This window comes from Corvus kubaryi, unplaced genomic scaffold, assembly GCF_017639235.1.
Source record: "Corvus kubaryi isolate FWS band 111438036 unplaced genomic scaffold, C.kubaryi_AGA036_p1.0 37398, whole genome shotgun sequence".
Lineage (NCBI taxonomy): Eukaryota > Metazoa > Chordata > Aves > Passeriformes > Corvidae > Corvus > Corvus kubaryi.
Window position 1 is genome coordinate 30,292,068 of NW_024581137.1, and position 18,148 is coordinate 30,310,215.

Genomic DNA, 18,148 nt, shown 5'->3' on the forward strand with positions numbered 1-18,148 from the left:
ACAGCATCATCAGAAGTTTTAAACACAGTAGACAGCCTACCTCTGCTCAAGTAGAATTAAAGCCTTCAATGAAAATAATTGAAATTCGTTAAGAATTGAATGAGACTTGGGGGTTTTTGATTTTATTTTGAATTCTACTTACTCCTACGTTGTGCTGTTTTCATCCTGTGCTACTAAGCATGCATAGCATACACCTAATGTACACATTGCATGAAGCCTGTACCTGTCCCAGAGTGTGAGAGGGATCAGAGCAGACACTGCCTTCACTGAGTGAAAAATTAGTACTTTTTGGGTATTATGGTAATTTATTATTTATGTTGGACATTCTGATCCATGTACTTCGGTGAGAGACTGTGTAGATGAAGACAGAAGTAGAACTTTGGGCCATGCATTATTAAATATTGAATGTTAAATTATGTTAATGTTAAAATTAGAGCTCTCCTAGTCAGCGCCTTTGGATTGCAGATTAACCTGAAAAAAAGAATGATTACAACCTGACTCAAAAATTCCTTGTCAAAATTTTCTGTTTCTTCTAACAAAAAATGACAGGATTAAAAAATCTTTCAGTATAAACAAATTGTTTTGTTTCACTCACAGAAAAAAATTCACTTCAGTAACCAATAACAATTTCCTTAATTTTGCAATTTTCCAAATAAAAGAAATTTTTCTATGTGAAAGACAAAAGTTTCTTTCAGAAATTTTTAAATACAAAATACCATGTGCACACATGTGCACACACATTTTATCTTGCTCCATCGTGGGTTCTAGACAGAACAATTACCTGATATAGATTTTACTCTGAAATTTTTCTTACTCATCCTAACGCAGTTTTCAGCATATAAACTTTTGAAAAAAATTTACTAGATCTCTCATTAAATTCACCAAATAAAAAAAAAAATTGCGCAGAGCCAAGGACAAGATAAAGAGAATTGAGCTTTTAAGTTGTTTTCAATTTACCTTATATCTCATCATAAACAGCAGGTTGGGGAATAAGTACTGATGTGTTGTACTGCAGTAAGAATATTTCTTTTGCTGTAGATCCTGTTTAAGCTTATTCATACCCTATCATGCAACTTACAGTGTCAGCATTCTTCAGACCATTTGTCAAAATTCAACAGGAATGTCCACAATAAGGAGTAGTAAAAAAAAGAAAGCATATTTTTCTAAAGTGAATTTATCATATACCTAGAATTCTTGTATTTTTTTTTTTTACACAAGTTCTCTGTTTTCACCCATTCATTATGTTTACAGATCAATAGAACTAAAAAAAAACCCAAAAAACACAACCAAACAAACATCATATAATGTTTCTCATTCTCATTCTAAATTCTGTGTTGTAGGTCTTGTTTTCCCTCTGTGCTGCATTCTGGGGAATCCAAATTATGAAGCGGATCACTTCATTCAAAGATAAACACCACTGAAAGAGCAGATCTAACATCACCTCAAATATGGAAACAGCACTTTAGAATAACTGTCTAAGTTCCTCGGAATTAATCAACCATGAATCATGCTGAATTGCAATCAGTTCACTTAAGATACGAGAGACTTGTGATTTTTGTTTGGATGTTTGAAAGATTCCTAAGGGGGTATATTCATTTTTATTTGCTTTTTAAAGAAATATTTAATTTCTCCCCAATTTAAATCAAATATTCATTCACAGCATAGATTTTTACATTCATAGGATTACAAATTCTTAGACATGTAAAACTAATTTCATTTTTGCAGTGATTTTGTTAGTAATAATATGTGAAAAGTATTTTTCACAAGAGGAATAATTAAAATCATATCTGATGTAACCTGGTATAAAGTGATTGACTGTCTTCTTATTGAGGCTAAATATAAACATATGTGAGTGTCATTTTTTTCTGTAATGATTGAATTACATGAGAATCTCCATGTCATGCCCAAGTCAGTGTTCATAACATACAGCTACATGAGGATGAGTAGTTGAGGCAAGAAAATTATTAAAAACAGCATGATAAAATAACTCGACCTAGTATGAGTTGAAGCATCTTCAATAAAATTGGCTGATGTATGTGTTGTACAATGCAGACATGCAGTTTAGGCTGAGTTATTTACGGAATACACCTGCATTGCCAACTTTAGATAGTGATCAAACCAGGATTTACACGTGGGTATCCCACTGACACTCACTCACAAGACAAAATATTTGCAAGGCTGAGCCCTTAATTTCTGGTAATTTCCTGCCGGGTGATGTCAGGGGAGATGCATGTCTTGTCTTTCAGGAGCTGTTGGAAAGAAGGTTTGTACTAAGATAGGAAAATTAAATACAAATGGTGGAGGGAGTCTCCAAACAGCAGGACTGGCAAAAATACTGGATCTAAGTTGTTTTTCTTTCCTCACACTCATCCAACTCTTTTTTTGGCTCCAAACCTTTTAGAAGTGCTTAAAGTCAAGTAGCTCAAAAATGAAGTCTGTCCTAGATGCTTCAAACTAGTAATAGTACCTGGATTTAAAAATGAGTTTGTGTTCTGTTTTTTTTACCCATTTCATTTTCCTTTAAGATGTTAATGGCTGTCTAACAGACATCTCAGGTTTAGACACATAGCCTACTTTTAATTAACCCATATTTCAGTCTCTAGCTGTAACAGATGCCACTGTCTATGTAACTGGATGTTTACAATAAATTGTTAGAAACACACTAATGTTATATAAATAAAATTGTTGCAATGTCTAGTGATAATATCATCTTGATTGTAAAATAGAACCTTCAAAATGCTTGGGTTACAAGGAGCCTTAATGATAGGTTATTTGATAGGTTATTTAATATGTTATTTAAAAAATAGCAGAATCTGATTCCAGAAGTACAAGAAAATCCACAAACTTCTTACGTGGCCCTGTAAGCTAGTGCACCTATATTTTCCAAATTTTTAATGATGACATGGTCAGTTTAATATGACATAAGAAAGAATCATATTGAAAGTCAGTTTCCTTATCAAAATAAATCTTTCAAAGAGACAGGAACAGGAAAAAAATTTAATATTTTCTGCATTTGAAAAGTGGCAATTTTGGAGGGACAACAATGAAGAACTAAGTAAAATTAAATTAATTTTAAAGCTGTCCTAGTGAATGTCATGTATTTACATGAGTGTCTGATGAGGACAACCTAGTCATTAAAGCAGGGGCCAAACAAATTTCCACTTTTCCAAGGGTTTTTAGATCCAAATTTCCTATTTCCATGGACTTGCCATAGTATATAGGTTGTTTGAAAGCAAGGTGCAGGAGAGGAACAACGTTCTTCCATTGCATACTGATCAGTAGGGTCTGAGGGCAGCTTCTCTGGCTGAAGGCTTGCACAGACTTGTGGTGGGTATCCAAGACTCATGTGCTTTACAGTAACATCACTGGGTATGTATAAGCAATCCTTTGGCTACAGACTGAAAGCTTGGATTTGCCCTTCTTGGAGAAGAGAGTTTCAGAGACAAGCTCTTAGAAACACCTTTGCACCGTTCTTTCAGTAGCTATGTGGTAGGTAACTATATCCTGTCAACTTGCCTGTCACAAATTTTTGAAAATATAAATTATTTCATATTTTAGGCACCTAACACCTGTGCTGGATCTAGTTTTTGCTGTCTTTATATCCATAGCAAAGAGTGAAACAATCATTCTGAAGGTGTCTGGGTTGGAGTAATCAGGAGACTTTGGAGACTAGTTGGCCACTGAATTGAATTATGTGCAGTTAATATATATCAGGCAGTTAATTGAACTGAAAATAATGCTCATTGCTAGCATGTATGAGTGATATTTTGATAAGCTACCCTTCTCCCCTCGACTTTTTAATATTCCATTACTTATTTCTTTAGAATATGACCACATTGTGTGGTTTGAACAATAGAATGGGATCTAGTGAAATAAGGTGAATTATGTGAGGACAGTAGTGAACAAAATATTGATGCAGAACTAATAGACATTGTAGGAGTAACTATCTTTCTTTTGGCAAACCACTCTTTCAGGTCTCTAGAAACAAAAATACTCTAGAGACTAACAGCCTAGCCTCACATGTCCAAGTGTGAAACTTCATAAATAACATTTGTAATTTGCACTATTGCATAAGACTTCCTTTTGGTCTTGTTTGTTACTAAATTCCCCAGTGATACACCTTAGGAGAAGAATGTGGATAAACAGAACTTTTTTTCATCAAGACTGTTAAAAAGTGATTCCCCTGTTCCTACCAGCTGTTGTAATGTTACATCCCTACACATGGCCTTTCCTGGACTATGTACACAGCAATATCAAGTTACTGAAAACCCAGAAGTAAGCAGCTGAATCCTGTGTCACTTGAGACCTGACCCTGCACCATTCAAGTCACCGAAAAACTTGCTGCTGACCTCAGGATCAGGGCACAGTATTCCCTGTATGAAAACAAGAATGATGCAATATTTACTGCAACTCAAGCTTTGGTGCAGTGCATTGATTAACAGAGTTTCACGATTGCTTATTCCCAACAGCGGCTAACATCGTATCCTTTCTGGTATAATAAAATCAGAGCACCTTGGTGGATAAGTGCTGACAGTGAAAGTTGTAACCTATACTTACCAGATATAAAGGACTCAGGGCCCTTTCTCTTGTCTCTGTTGTCTTCAGTTTCCTCTCAGATCTGTGGGATTAAGGGCCTCATTACTTAAACCATTACTTAAAGGAGGTAGTTGATCAGATATTTTAAAGCTACCTTTTTACAGACAAATGTCTGTGAGCTTTCAGGAATTTATGTCGTGTGATTAGAAACTAATAAACTGTATGGCATCAAAGGTATGAGTTGTTTGGAGTTTAATTTCTGACAAAAAAAAGCTAAGTCTCAGCAATGGAGTTCATCAAGAACAATAGTAACTAAGAGAATACGCAAAGCATTGCCTATTATGTAAACTGTGTTGTCCTTAGTTTAAGTTTTTCTGAAAGCTCTGGCTCCTGAAATTATGTGAATACAGAAATATTTTTGCCTCCTGAAAACAAGACCTATAGAAAGTCCAAAATCTAAAAGGCAGACAAGAACATTTAAATCAGTAATATTTTAAACTATTTTCCCTCTTAAAACACCCTAGTGATAACACGAGCTTGACTCACGGTTTTTAAACTCTTGGGACTGCTAAAGCTGAATGGGAAAAAACTATTCTTGATGTACCCTTTTTCCGTAAAACCTCTGTTTCCAGCACAGGCATACACAGGGGCTATGAGGCAGAGTTTTGCTGGGTTTCCTGGTTCCCTGCTGGTGTTTGACCAGCAATTCAGTTTGGAATTCAAACAAAGCAGGCCGCAGGCTGGCTTTCTGAGGGCCCCTGACCCTCAGTAACTCTCAGCAGACCTCACCACACTATGCCATGTTGCCTTCCACCCCCAGCAGTTTGGGAAAAGCAAACAAGAGATGTACTGTGGACTTCAGGATTTTCTCTTTAGAGAAAACAAGTGTTAAAATACCGCATTTGAAACTCAGGTACAAACCACAACATAAAGCTAAAATAAGATATCTCACATGCTGGAGAAGCACTTCCATATTAATATCAAGGCCAATGGAAAACTTGGCTCGGTTCTTTGTCTTTTTTGCCCCACCTATGGAAAACAGCAGAAAAATGTGGAAACATTGAGTAAAAATGAACTGCTGAGTGTCCTTGTGTTTATGGTTTGGCACAGAAAAGCGATACAAAATGAATTCTCTCTACCCCACCCCTTGCTATATTTTTACTTCTTCCTCCTTTATTCTTTCTCCCCATTTTTCTCTTTCTCTCTCTAGTGTTTATTCATCTTTGCAAAATATCCTCTCCTGATTTCCTTAGGTTTGTTATGTGTGGAGGTACATGGTGGCATATTTCATATCCACAAATATTTTACTTTTTTTTTTTCTTTTTTTTTTTAATGGGAGCCAATACTTACATAAAGGTGCCTACTTTCTTTACTGTTCCTATCAGTCAACAGGCTCTTCTAATATCCAAAAAACACTATACACTGCTCATACATTGCTACTGTTATATTTATTTATTTCACTTGTCTTTGCCTCGTTTCCTCTAATGATGCATTTTCTATTTACATTTAACTAACATGGCACTGTCCTTTTCCCAGTTTCTACTCTCTCTCCTGTTTCCTTGTTATTAATTCTTTGTAGTTACTTTTTGTCCCTTCAGCACCATGCTTTAGCTATCACTGTCTCTTTGCTTCAGGGTGTATCACTACAGTTTTTGTGGATCATTTAATGTGGCAGAGACAGACAGCCCAGTATTAGCAATGGTTGATTAAAAAGAGATTAAAATAATGAAGAAAATCACGGAACATTTTAAGCACTATGGAATTTGTGGTGTTTTCTGCTACTTACGTTTTTTCCACAAACCTTGAATGCAAGTACTTATCAGCACATAAATTACAATTTGCCAGGAAAGAAAAATACCATAAGACAATTGAACTACAATTTTTAGATCAAAGAATAGCTTACTAACTTACTGAGTGTGATCATGTCTTTTGCTGCTGTCTGTCTGCATTGAGGTCATGAGCCTGTTATTTGAGCATAATGGCATTACCCTCTTGCTTCACGTAGCAGCATTTGCGATTTCAGATCTAACAGCCCTTTACCTTCTCTCTGCTCATGACTCATGGCTGACTCACTACCTTTAATCATCCTGAAAGCAAAGGTTTTATTTTTGCTCTTCTCTTAATCACAGTGCAAAAAAAATACTTTGAGGGAAGGTAAAGTGTTATATAGTGCAGCAGTGTAGGTATGTACCAATGTGCTTATTTTTGTAAAACCTCAAGTATTCCCAGTTTCCTGTCTATGACCATAAACTGGATTTGACAGTGATGTCTAAGAGAGAAAAGCCTGATGATCAGGGATTGGTGGAAGAAAAAGAAGGCAATTAAAGGCAAGTTTCTGAGATTCTGAGAACAAAATCTGTAATTGAGGGTCAGATCACCTTTGGTTTTATTTTATATATTATTTATTTTATCTGAAATATGGCTGTAAGAGAAAAGTATTGTCTTCATGACTTCATGGCCAATAATAAGATATATATTTGAATACATTTTTTTCTTTGCTAACAATATTCCTATTATTCATGAAAAAATCTTTGAGCGTCTCATGCCTATAGTTTATTATGGTTAATTATGCCTGGTAATTGGTCTGTAGTATGTGTGTAAAGGGCCTTATTAGTGAACAACAATTATCAATGGTTTGTGCTACAGGAGAAGGATTGTTGTTCAGTATTATTTTCTCCAGGTTTTCTCCTTGCAAGAAAGCCTGGTGGTAGAGTTGGAATTTAGCTAACATAGCCCTGGGTATTATAGGATCATGAAAACTTTCTGTATTCTACTAAAGGCTTCCTCCTCACACTTCTTTATGGAAACCTGTGGTATTTTTCCTGAGGAATTAACCAGCTCTTAAGATGCTACATGGAAAATAACTCATCTCTGAGTATGGCTGAGAGACATCTGAGCCCTGGCAGAGACAGGCGTTGTACCGTGTCAAGCAGCCTGAACAAGGTGAGGTGTCCAGCCTCCTTTCCTCATCATTTCCAGGCAGGGAAGCATAGATGGACTCAAGAAGCAAAACTCGCAGAGCAAGAAAGAGCACATGTTTCTGCTGGGGCAGCCAGGGGGGTGTGCCCTGGCACAGGGAGAGTTACAAGCCTATCGTGAGTACAAACCTATCAGGCACAGCAGTGAATGCTCAAAGTCACTGTCATTCAAAACAGAAATTTAATAAGAACAGATGTGACAGAGGAGATGGTCCACAGAGAGTTCCTGTGGCCTATTTGTGGTGATGGTTGTTGTTATGATAACAACGCATAATGCTTTCTTTGTGCTTTTCCTGTTTAGGAATTTCTCTGTTACCTTGTGCCTTGGATAAGTGCAAAGCAAATGGGTCTTATGCTACACATCAGGGATTTTTCCAACAATATTTGCATAAAGAGGATGAAATGGTTTGCTGGTGCATTTGAGGACTTGATGTATATTCTCAATGCTTCTCTTTATGGTCCTGTCAGATTCCATTGCATTACATTCAAGATAATGAAATTAAGCAAGACAGACCTCTAGACATTGTAGCTGTGATAAATACATCCACTAAAGAGGGTAATTTAGTATGTTTCCTACTGTAATTTTCTCATTTAGAAGGATGACTATAGGGTTGTATACAATGATTGTGAATCACCATCAGAAACCACTTTTCTTAGTGGATGCTGAAGTCAAGTATTTTAAAATATTTCTTTCTTTTGAATTTTCAGAATGAAAAAAAAATCATGTAATATTTCCTCTAGATAGTATTTCACAAAGTTGTAGGCAGTGTAACACAGAGTAGTAGCTATGAAGTTAATTTTTGTAAGTATGTTGAAGAAATTATCATATGTCTTTTAGTCAGATTTTAGAGGGAAACAGTGGTGATGACTGATAAGTGTTAATAAGGGTTATAAAATATTAGTCATTATACTATTAATATAAGTAAAAGTAATTCAGCTTTTTAGGTTCAGTTGCACAGTCTGAGCTCAGTCAAATTTGCCAAAAATGTGCACTGGGATGTTTTTGTTTTTTCTGGAAGATTTTCTGGAACTTATGGAAAATGTAGTTATGTAGTCTAAATATACTCTGTGGAAAATATTCAACTATAAGGTCTATTTTCCTGTTGAGGAGATCTCAGGGAAACAGAATTAATAGTTCCTGAGTCCTTGAGCTTGTCTGGTTAGCAGATATGCATTTAGTTTCTAAGATGTAGAGATTTATGTCTGAATTCTGACAGAATGGGATATGTAGATGAAGATTTGTATTTTCCAAAAGGTAATTGATGTGTAGTAACTGCAGTAATTTCTGGGTACCTGCAGTCATAACCTCCAGGTTTTTTACTGACTACATATTCAGCAGACACTAAAGTTAAAAAGGTGCAAAATAATAACACTACATGGCTTTGTTCTTACATTTGGTTCACCTAGGAAACAGCTTCTGATTAGGAGAAGTGAGCTGAAATTATGTAGAAAAATATTTTTCTTTCATGGTTTCTGTTTCTTATTTGCTTGTCTAGAGAAGATATGTTAATTTTTTTAACTATGCATTAAAAGTCCTGCTAAAATTTTCAGGCTTTCATATCTGTGATCATTGTGAACTTGACATTTTATTTTATCTCTATGGGTAGTATGGAATCACAGAATCACAGAATATGTTCGGTTGGAAGGGATCCACACAGAGCATCAGAGCCAACTTCTGTCCCTGAAAAGTCACACCATGTGCCCAAGGTTATTGTCCAAACACTTCTTGAACTCTGTCAGGCTTGGTGCTGTGACCACTGCCCTGGGGAGCCTGTGCCAGTGCCCAGCCACCCTCTGGGTGAAGAACCTTTTTCTAATATCCAGCCTAAACCTCCCCTGGCACAGCTTCAGGCCATTCCCTCAGGTGCTGTGACTGGTCACCAGAATAGAGATCAGTGTCTGCCCCTCCTCTTCCCCTCATGAGGAAGTTGTAACTGCAGTGAGGTCTCCCCTCAGCCTCCTCTTCTCCAGGCTGAACAGACCAAGTGACTTCAGCCACTCCTCATACGGCTTCCCCTCAAGGCCCTTCGCTATTTTAGGCTAGGTAAAAGCCTGTACTCCAGATGTTTGATAAAATCTGATTATTATAATCCCATTAATGATTTTCTGTGCTATTGCAATTGCTACTGGAGAATGCTGCTTTTGGCTTTTTTTCACCTGGATTCTTTGAAAGGTCTCAGTGCCTTTCTTACACCTCCTGCAGGGAAAGCACACAAATGGGGAAAGCCAGCTAGGCTGAGGACCCTAGTATCATCTCCTGTGAATGGATTATCTATGGAAGATAGTTTTAAGAGTCAAGAGGGATGCTGTACAGTTTAAGCCTGCTTTCTGTCTTCCCATTTTACAGAATCTCTGGAGGTGGTCAGTCAGGTAAACTGCCTAGACACCATGTGTGAGTACCTGGAGTCTACTTTTCTCTAATGAACTAACATGAAGAGAGTCTCACAGATAAATTTCCTGCTGTCAGTAGCACATCAGAGACTATTAATAAGAGATGCAAGAATAACTCCTTCTCACAAGAAACAGCAGGTAAAAAGCAAATGGAAAAGGCACTTGCTGTGTTCCCTAAGAGCTAATTTTAGATTCTATGTACTCAGGTCATGTCATTTCTGGTGGGAAGAAACCTTGCAACCTGTAGTGTGTGCTCATACTTTATGGTCTCCAGCATGCCCCAATGCTTATACCTTTTGGAGGTTCCCATCATCCCAAATCAAAGCTGGTCTTGGAATAAAAAAAATATGAAAATAGGTAGATGAGAGAGAAGCAGTAGCTTGGTCTTATTCCTACAATGTGTCAGTAAAAAGAGCCTGATCTTTGGCTGATATAAAGTAAGTAGCTGTGCTGACCTTTGTGTTTGGTTGGTTTTTTCTTTTTTCTCATTGAATTCCCTCACATCCTAAGCTCATTAAACTGTGGCTCAGCCAAATTGTTTTAAAACATGGTTTAAAAGGTAGGCGCAGTAGCATATCATAAATTCTGTAGCTTCAGGCATAATTTTTTTAAAAGGCATTTGTATCTAACAAAAAGGTTCTCTAGACTGTAAGTCACAGATTTTTCTTTAGCAGAACTGTTCAAGTGTCTGTGTCTGCGAATTAATGCACGGGTCCAGAATTCTAGACAAAGCAAAAAGACTTCCTACATGAGCAGTGGAGATCTAGGCTGGACAGGTCATCCTGCAACAAATTATTCAATTCTTCCCTTTCATCCTGCAGCTGTTTGCTTGTAAATAGACTAGCAACCTTTGGGCATACTTGTTGCTCAAGATAACTTCAGACTGGAACAAGGTTCACAAGCAAATCATATGGAGCCACCAATATGGGAGTTGTTTGCACTGACATCTTGTGGTACGATTTAGTTTGGGGATGGGTCCTGATGCAAGGACAAACTTGACAAACTTTCACCAGTGAAAATACTCTACTACTTGTTCAAAATGACATTCACCATACAAGCTTGCAGAGATTTGTAGAAAAGCCACAAGGTTTTTTAAAATTGGAAAGCCTCCCATTCCCAGGTGTGTTCCCAAGAATTAGGGGCTACGTGTTTTTTATTTATTTAAAAAAAATAAGTAATTTGTTTTAATTTTTAAACTAGCTAGTTTCCCAAGGTAGGAGAGCTAGTAGACCCATCTCAGCATCATATAGTAGAGGTAACACAGTAGTTACATAGAGTTTACCTCCTCTTTCAAGCAGTATAAAAAAGAGACTGCTCAGAACAGTGAAAGATTCCAATACTCATACAGAGTGTGTTTTTTTTCCCAAGGAGTTAAAGGTTAGATAAAAGAACAAAGTACTTTCTTGGTCAGTACAAAAGCTTAAAGATTTCTGTAGCATGGGCAAATAGTTCTGAAATAATTTTACTTATAAGCCTTACTTATCCATTTCAAGCAGTGCTGTCATGTTTTGACATGCCATTTCAAAAGCAGTAGTAAAGCTTCACATCAAACTTACTCCAGATGTGATCCAAACCAACAGGAAAAATGAGCATTCGTAAAACACAGCACAGTAATGTGCAAAGTGGGCTGAAGAAAAGATAGGTTGTTTTTTTGAAGTTGAATGGGCAGAGAGCAAAAAACCTAACAGGAAACTGCTTATTAGCCCAAACACCCAGTAGGTTCAGTGTTACTTTCATGTTTAGTGAAACTATTAGATATTTTTGATCTAACAGTGAGGGTTTAAAGAATGAAAAGACATTCACTCTATGGCTGGCAGCTCACTTCGATGTCTAGCTTAATGAGTTGTGCTCTCATGCTGGGGTTTGAAGCAGTCCAGCAAGTGAGGCTTCCCTGCTGTGTTTCTCTTTGACTGCATTACACAACCAGCTCTCTTTTATATTTTGATAGTGACATCTATTGGAGCTTTGAAGAATAATGTTTTTTAAAAAAAATCCCTATGTATATTAGTGAAAGCAAAATTGTTGGACAATAAAAATTTCAGTTTAAACAAAAGCATATATATATTTATCTGTCATCAAAACATACACAAGAATGAAAATACTGATGAAAAAAGAAAAAAATGTAGCAGCATTTCAAATCAGATTCAAGGAGAAAAATGTGCCTTTCTCTTTTTTGATGATGGGTGAACTTAGAAACTTCCCCAGCTGTCTGAAGTTTGTTTAGAAGGAACTCATCAACTATAGCTGTAACCTCAAAGTGAAACAAATACAATATTTGATTGAATTCTTTATAGATATACGCAAGACTTTGACGTATTAACAGAACCAAATCTAAGAGAGTGGGTACAGTAGCAGTCAGCCAGTCAGCAAAAAAGCCTTCCTCATGGGCAATGATACCTGGTGTCTGTGCTGTCAAAGGGACACAGCCATCCAGAGTATTTGGAATGAAGTTAACTCTGCTTTGAATAAGCAAGCCATCTTCATGGATTATGCTGAGAATATGGCTTGTGTCTGTTTAGAGCTTACAACAAGGGTCCTAGACTTCTCCAGAGGTGTAAGACTGACAAACAATTAGTAAGTGTGGCCAATGGATTTACATTGCACTAAGTTATCCAATGTGTATACATTTTTTTAAATGTCTATTCACTGTGAAACAGCTCTAGAAGTCAGTCCTTGGTTTCAACAGTAGGCAGTACTGAGTAATGCTACCTCACAAAATCTCTAGGAGAAATTAGGAGAACTGAAATGTGTAAGGAGAGTGTGCTGTGGCAAGTCCTCAGGACTCTTTCAGAACCTTTCCTTTCTGTTTGTTCCTTATTCTCCTGAGAACTCTCAGAGTCCCTTAATGCACACTGGAGAAATGCACATTTTCCTCAAGCCACCTCTCTTCATACACATCTGGCCGATGAAGAATATCTTCATGTGAAAGTTTCATTTGCTAGAAGTTGTGACTTTGGGGCCTTTTCCTGGCTTTTTCAATTCTACAAAAATATGATAAGGAATTCCCTGCAAAAGAAGCAAGAGGTTTCCTCCTTGCCTCAGACTGTAGGTTTTGCTAGGGTTTTATTTTGGTTTGGTTTTTTTGCATATAATTTGATTTCAGTTAATTCTGATTTTTAAAGAAAATTTATTTTCTCAAGCAAACAAAGGCTTAAATGGGATTTTACTTCTTGATATTGTTTCACCTATCTTAAAATTTGGTTTTGCTTTTATTTATTCTGGTATGTCTTCCCCAGTAGCAACATGGCTGTGTCCTATTCACTCCATTATGATAATAAACCCACACATCAGTCAGGGAACTAGTCAGACAGGGAACTTACTATGAAATGAAAAGGTGAAGTATGATCTTAGAATAGCAAATGTAATTGACTCAAACAATCTTAGTGCAAAAATACTTGACAAAGCCTCAAATTACTGTTTTTTGAAGTGCTTGTTTTGCAGATTTCTGTGCATAAACCCCAGAATATACCACATAAAACAATTTATAATGCAGTTATTGTTTTCATATGAATCACATATCCATTTCTCCTGCTGCTGAGTGAGAAATGTTCAATTTTTACAGCCAGTGGTATGTTCTCCATTCTTATTCAGCCTTTACAGAGCCTGCGGGAGAAATGAAATGTTAATAATGTTGTAAAGACACTTTTTATAATGAAAATATATCCAAATTAATCACACCTTTCATCTATTTAAGAGGAATTCTATCATACTCTTTGGTAGTTTCAGATTGTCTGTAAAAGAATAAAACAGGAAGTAATTAAGTAGTTAGCATATTGTGACTTTTCTGTGCAAATATTGCTACATAAAATAATGCTGGTTTAGTACTGTGTCCATTTCACTTTTATGGACAATTTTCATGACTTAGTTCAGGTGAGCAACCACTGCAGTCACTTTTCTCTGCTGATCACTGCTTTCAAGATGATTGGTTGCAGAAATGAATATAAGGAGTGAATACTAGAAGCGTAAAGTTTCTTTCTCTAATCTTGAAGATAGATATTCAGGGAGACATTTATTTAATTTGAGTGAGTAAAACTCACTGTTGTCTCTGTTGGGTACTTAGCAGGTAAGATCACAAGAGACAGAGGGATAGGAACACCACAAGGGAATTTTATGTATGTATCTGTTTTCTGGTATGGCCAGGAGCTTCTAATATTCCTGACTTTTCTCAACCAGACTCTGAAAAGGTGTTTAGACCTCTGCTCTTTTATCATGCAATTGGGTGCATTAAGCTCAGAAAGGCTCCAGCCCAATTTGCACAGTGCTATGGTGATAAGCTCCTTGGAACATTGTGTACTGAGAGCACAGGACAGACATATCCTGGCTGAGCCTGTCCTGTTTTATTAAAATCCCCCTTCATCTCAGCTGTGACAGAGCACAGCACTGTGCAGAGCCACCTGGATGCCTGCTACATCACTCTCCCCACTGTTCAGGCTGTAGGGGTAGCATGCTAGTTCAGGTACATCACTAGATCCATGGTGATGCAAGCTGGTAGAAAGGCACTTCTTTGAAGGAATGATCCCTCCTAAACAGTGGCACCTAAACAGCTTGTACAAAGATAAAACAAATTGTTATTATTATTAATATAAACAGAATAAAGGACACAAATATCCAGGGAAAGATCTAAGCCTAACTAAATGATTAGTTGTGTTAAAAATATACTCGGAGTAAATCTGAAAGAATTGAAAAGAAGAACTCATCAGCAAAGAAAACTTTACCTAGGAAGCTTTACACTAGTAAAGATCAATTGAGAGCTGCAAAACATTGAGCTCAGAAGCTGTAAAAGGAATGGAAAAATAAATTCAAAGAGTATGTCTACATATCCAAATGAATGCCTAGTTTCAGTTTTAAATTAGGAGGAAGACATAGAACATGAAAGCAAAATGAGGATGATTCGTGAGTTTGAATATATAAAAAGGGAATAACTCTTGGAAACAAAACTAGGTAAGCTTAATGAGTTGAGCTTTGGGCACCCATTATTTAGTGTTCCAAAATAATGAAACAATAAGGATGCTTTCATCCCTGGAGAACAACAGATACTGCACTTTTATTAGATAACAGAAGAAAATAATTGAAGTAAGTTGATGCTCATTAATCTGACCTTAGTAGGATTCAAAAGTGTTTAAGAAATGAAGAAAAATTAAAAATGTTCAGGTAAAGAGGAAACAATAAAATGCAGCGTGGTTAACGAAAGCAAGGTCATTTCAGATTAAATTGCTGCCATTTTTCCATGGGTTAAGTGATTTTTTAGAGAAGAACAGTGTATTATCTATCAATACTTTAACAATTATTGAAAATTTGAGAGAGATTGTGATAAATGCAGTAATACTAAAGTATGGAAGGAAACAAAAAAAATTACTAAATACAATTGGTCTTTTCACCCTCAGGAAAAGTAGTATGATTGTGGTGTAAAATAGAAAGGGATGCTCATTAACTTCCTTTAATGCTGAAAAATTTGGTATCATCAAATGAAGTTATAGGCTGTTAGGTTCAAAAGAAAATGGAGTTCACCTACCACATAATTAAACTGTGAACTTTACAGTTGTAGAATATTATTAACACAAAAAATGTTTATGGAGTTCAAACATACTTGAATTTATGGAATAAAAAAAATATCTTTCATAGGCTATTCAACACAAAAATCATATAATTTCCCTAAGCAATTAGGTAAAAGGGAAATTCTGGTCTCATGCAGTTCACCTGTTCTAATTTTCTTGGATGAAGCTGATAAAAAACACCCTGGGAGTTAATATTATACTCTTAGTGACTCAGTCTTGAGGTTATTATTATTTAACTTTTCTCTAATTACCTTGGCACAGAATGTTTGAGTGCAGAAATGAAAATTAGCTGATAAAGCTGAAAGACATTGGGAAAGACAGATCTGGATATAGTATAATCTTAAATAAATAGAATAACAGAAATTTAATGCATTCTAGTAATACAAACAGCAGTGTCATTCACTAAAAAGCTAACGACAAAAACCTGCTGTTAACTCAAAGCACAAGTGACTAAGTGTAATTGAGAAGGAATAGCTGGGTTTGCTGGTCAGTTCCAGGGGTCTCTAAAGGATTGCGAAAGAAGGTGGTGTGCAATGAGAAATTCTTTGTTAAGAGGGAAAAGGCTTAATGCTGTTTTTGCAAGATGCTGATGAGACCCTCTCCGTATTACCACGGTATTAGCTACAGTTCCAGTCACCTATATGTAAAAGCAGTCAAAAAGGGCTATTTGAAGACTGCAAGAGGAGTCATCATTGTAAGAAATAAACCAAAAGCTAAGAGGCATTACGATTGGTTTTCCCAGGCTGTCTGTAGATTGCATGGTAGCTGGAATTAACAGGAAATTCCTCTTGTTTAGATTGAGGACGTAATACTGCTTTCAGGCTGGCATAATTCATAGTGAGGGAACAAGCGAAAAGTTCCTGCCATATGCCAGCAGGTAGTCAAAACACAATTGGGGTGCACACCAGAACCTGGGAGAATAAAAGGTCAATTTGCATATAACCTTTGAGTCTTCAGGGATTAAACAATAAAAAACAGAAGCTGGTAAACTAATTGGCAAGGAAGCCTTAAAATACAATGGGAATAGTAATCATCAATAAATTTTGAATAAAAATTTAAAAGTAGATGTTTTGGAATTGCTTCCGAACAGGACTGTTAGGAGTATCAGTAGTAGACTGTAGTATCAGAGTTCCTTGCTCTTCCTGTCCTAAACAGAGTAATACATGCATTCTTAGGGTATAAAGTGAGAGAAAGAAATGAAATAGGTACTTCCTTTCTTATCATCTCTTGCAAGCAGAAAAGCAGAACACACCTTGAAGGCCCAGCTGTGTGAGTGAGTGATGTGATGGGGTGAGGGAGAGTGCTAGTGGAGACACAACAAAAAAGGAGTGGGAAATTGAGATTTCAGGTTTTGTGTATCTTCCACCTTCTATAGTAACTGAAGCACAGATGAATTGGAGAAAATTCTGAGTTATAAGTGACCCACAAGGATCATCTAGTCCAGCTCTTGAATGTAAATGGCCCATACAGGGATTGAGCCCACAATTTTGGTATTTGCTATCAAGAAGTGTCTATTTCCATATATTTGTTATTGTATTTGAGGCATTACAGAGATTTGCATAGGAAATATTATTGCTAAATTAGAATTTTTAATGGTATCATTTGTATACATTCATATACAAGCTGAGACCTTGATATTTAACAGCAGCTGTGACCAAGATAAAATATTTTGCAGATTTAATTTGGTGCTTGCAGCAAGGAGATGTTACTGACGGATGAGGCACTCATATTTACTGAGTGTGATTCCATCATCCTGACACCTAGCATGCTCTTCATTCTCAATGGATTTGTTCTCCGGTAAGTTTATATTTAAGTTAGGTTTTATCTTTACTAATCAGAATTTGTCATATTTTAACAGATTCTATTCCATTTACATCACAGACTGTGCCCTTTATTTGTGTGGAGCAATGTTTCCTGATACAGTGTATTTTTTATATATCCTCTGACTTGATTGATTTTGATACAATTACTGTAATTCTTTCACAAACATATCAAACTATGTTTTCTAAACTTAAATCAGAGAATCAGAATGCTTGCTTGCCAGTATGAGTCACTGTTTTTCTTTTTTTTTGACACTGCAGTGTATCCTAGATGAATTATTTCGTTTTCTGGGAATCTTAAGTAGTACTTCATTATGTCCTGTAACTGTTCTACTTTTTGTTTAAATATTTTAGGGTAACATTATTTATAAGACTCAGAGTTCTCATCATTTATTCAGGAAAGACAGCAACAAAATATTTCATTAAAGAAGGAACAGTAATTTATTTCTGTTTTTTAACTGAGGTAAAGCTCGCATCTTTTCCCCTCCTCTTATGTTGCTGTAAGATGTGGGTCCTTTGCAATTCATTCACTCTTTCATACTGCTAAGAACTGAACACCCTATTCTCATTCTTGTCACTGCATTTCATTTTGTTTACTACTTTGATCTCCTTCAAGATGTTGCTTGGTGCTCTGTTAATCCACTGGCTTATTGCTATTACAGTATTTCACAGCTCCTTTGTTGCTAAACTCATACACAAATGAATCATATGACCTTGGCAGTTTCCCTCTGTTAACACTGCTGTTATTTTTCCTTGAAATTTTGCTCTTCAAATTGTAACAAACAATAGGTCTACTAAGTCTCTACATGTTTGTAGATGCTTGTAGTTAGTTTGGGCTGTTAATAGACTAGGCAAGGAAATTTGGCTA

General features: G+C 36.3%; 1 protein-coding gene across 4 annotated transcripts in view; it reads left to right on the forward strand.

Moving 5' to 3' along the window:
- The window catches only part of AGMO (alkylglycerol monooxygenase), a 224,095-nt gene that overhangs the window by 190,321 nt on the left and 15,626 nt on the right, over positions 1–18,148 (forward strand). For 2 of the 4 annotated variants that reach the window (XM_042044461.1, XM_042044460.1), the window contains exon 14: positions 1,341–1,495. The exons of 1 other annotated variant lie outside the window; for it this stretch is intronic. Coding sequence is in view for 1 of the 3 variants with exons in the window: in XM_042044459.1 (XP_041900393.1) it covers positions 1,341–1,421 (81 nt within the window). In the remaining 2 variants the exon portion in view is untranslated. Of the gene's footprint in view, positions 1–1,340; positions 2,696–18,148 lie in introns of those variants that run through there. One more of the 4 variants, XM_042044459.1, reaches the window with a different exon arrangement.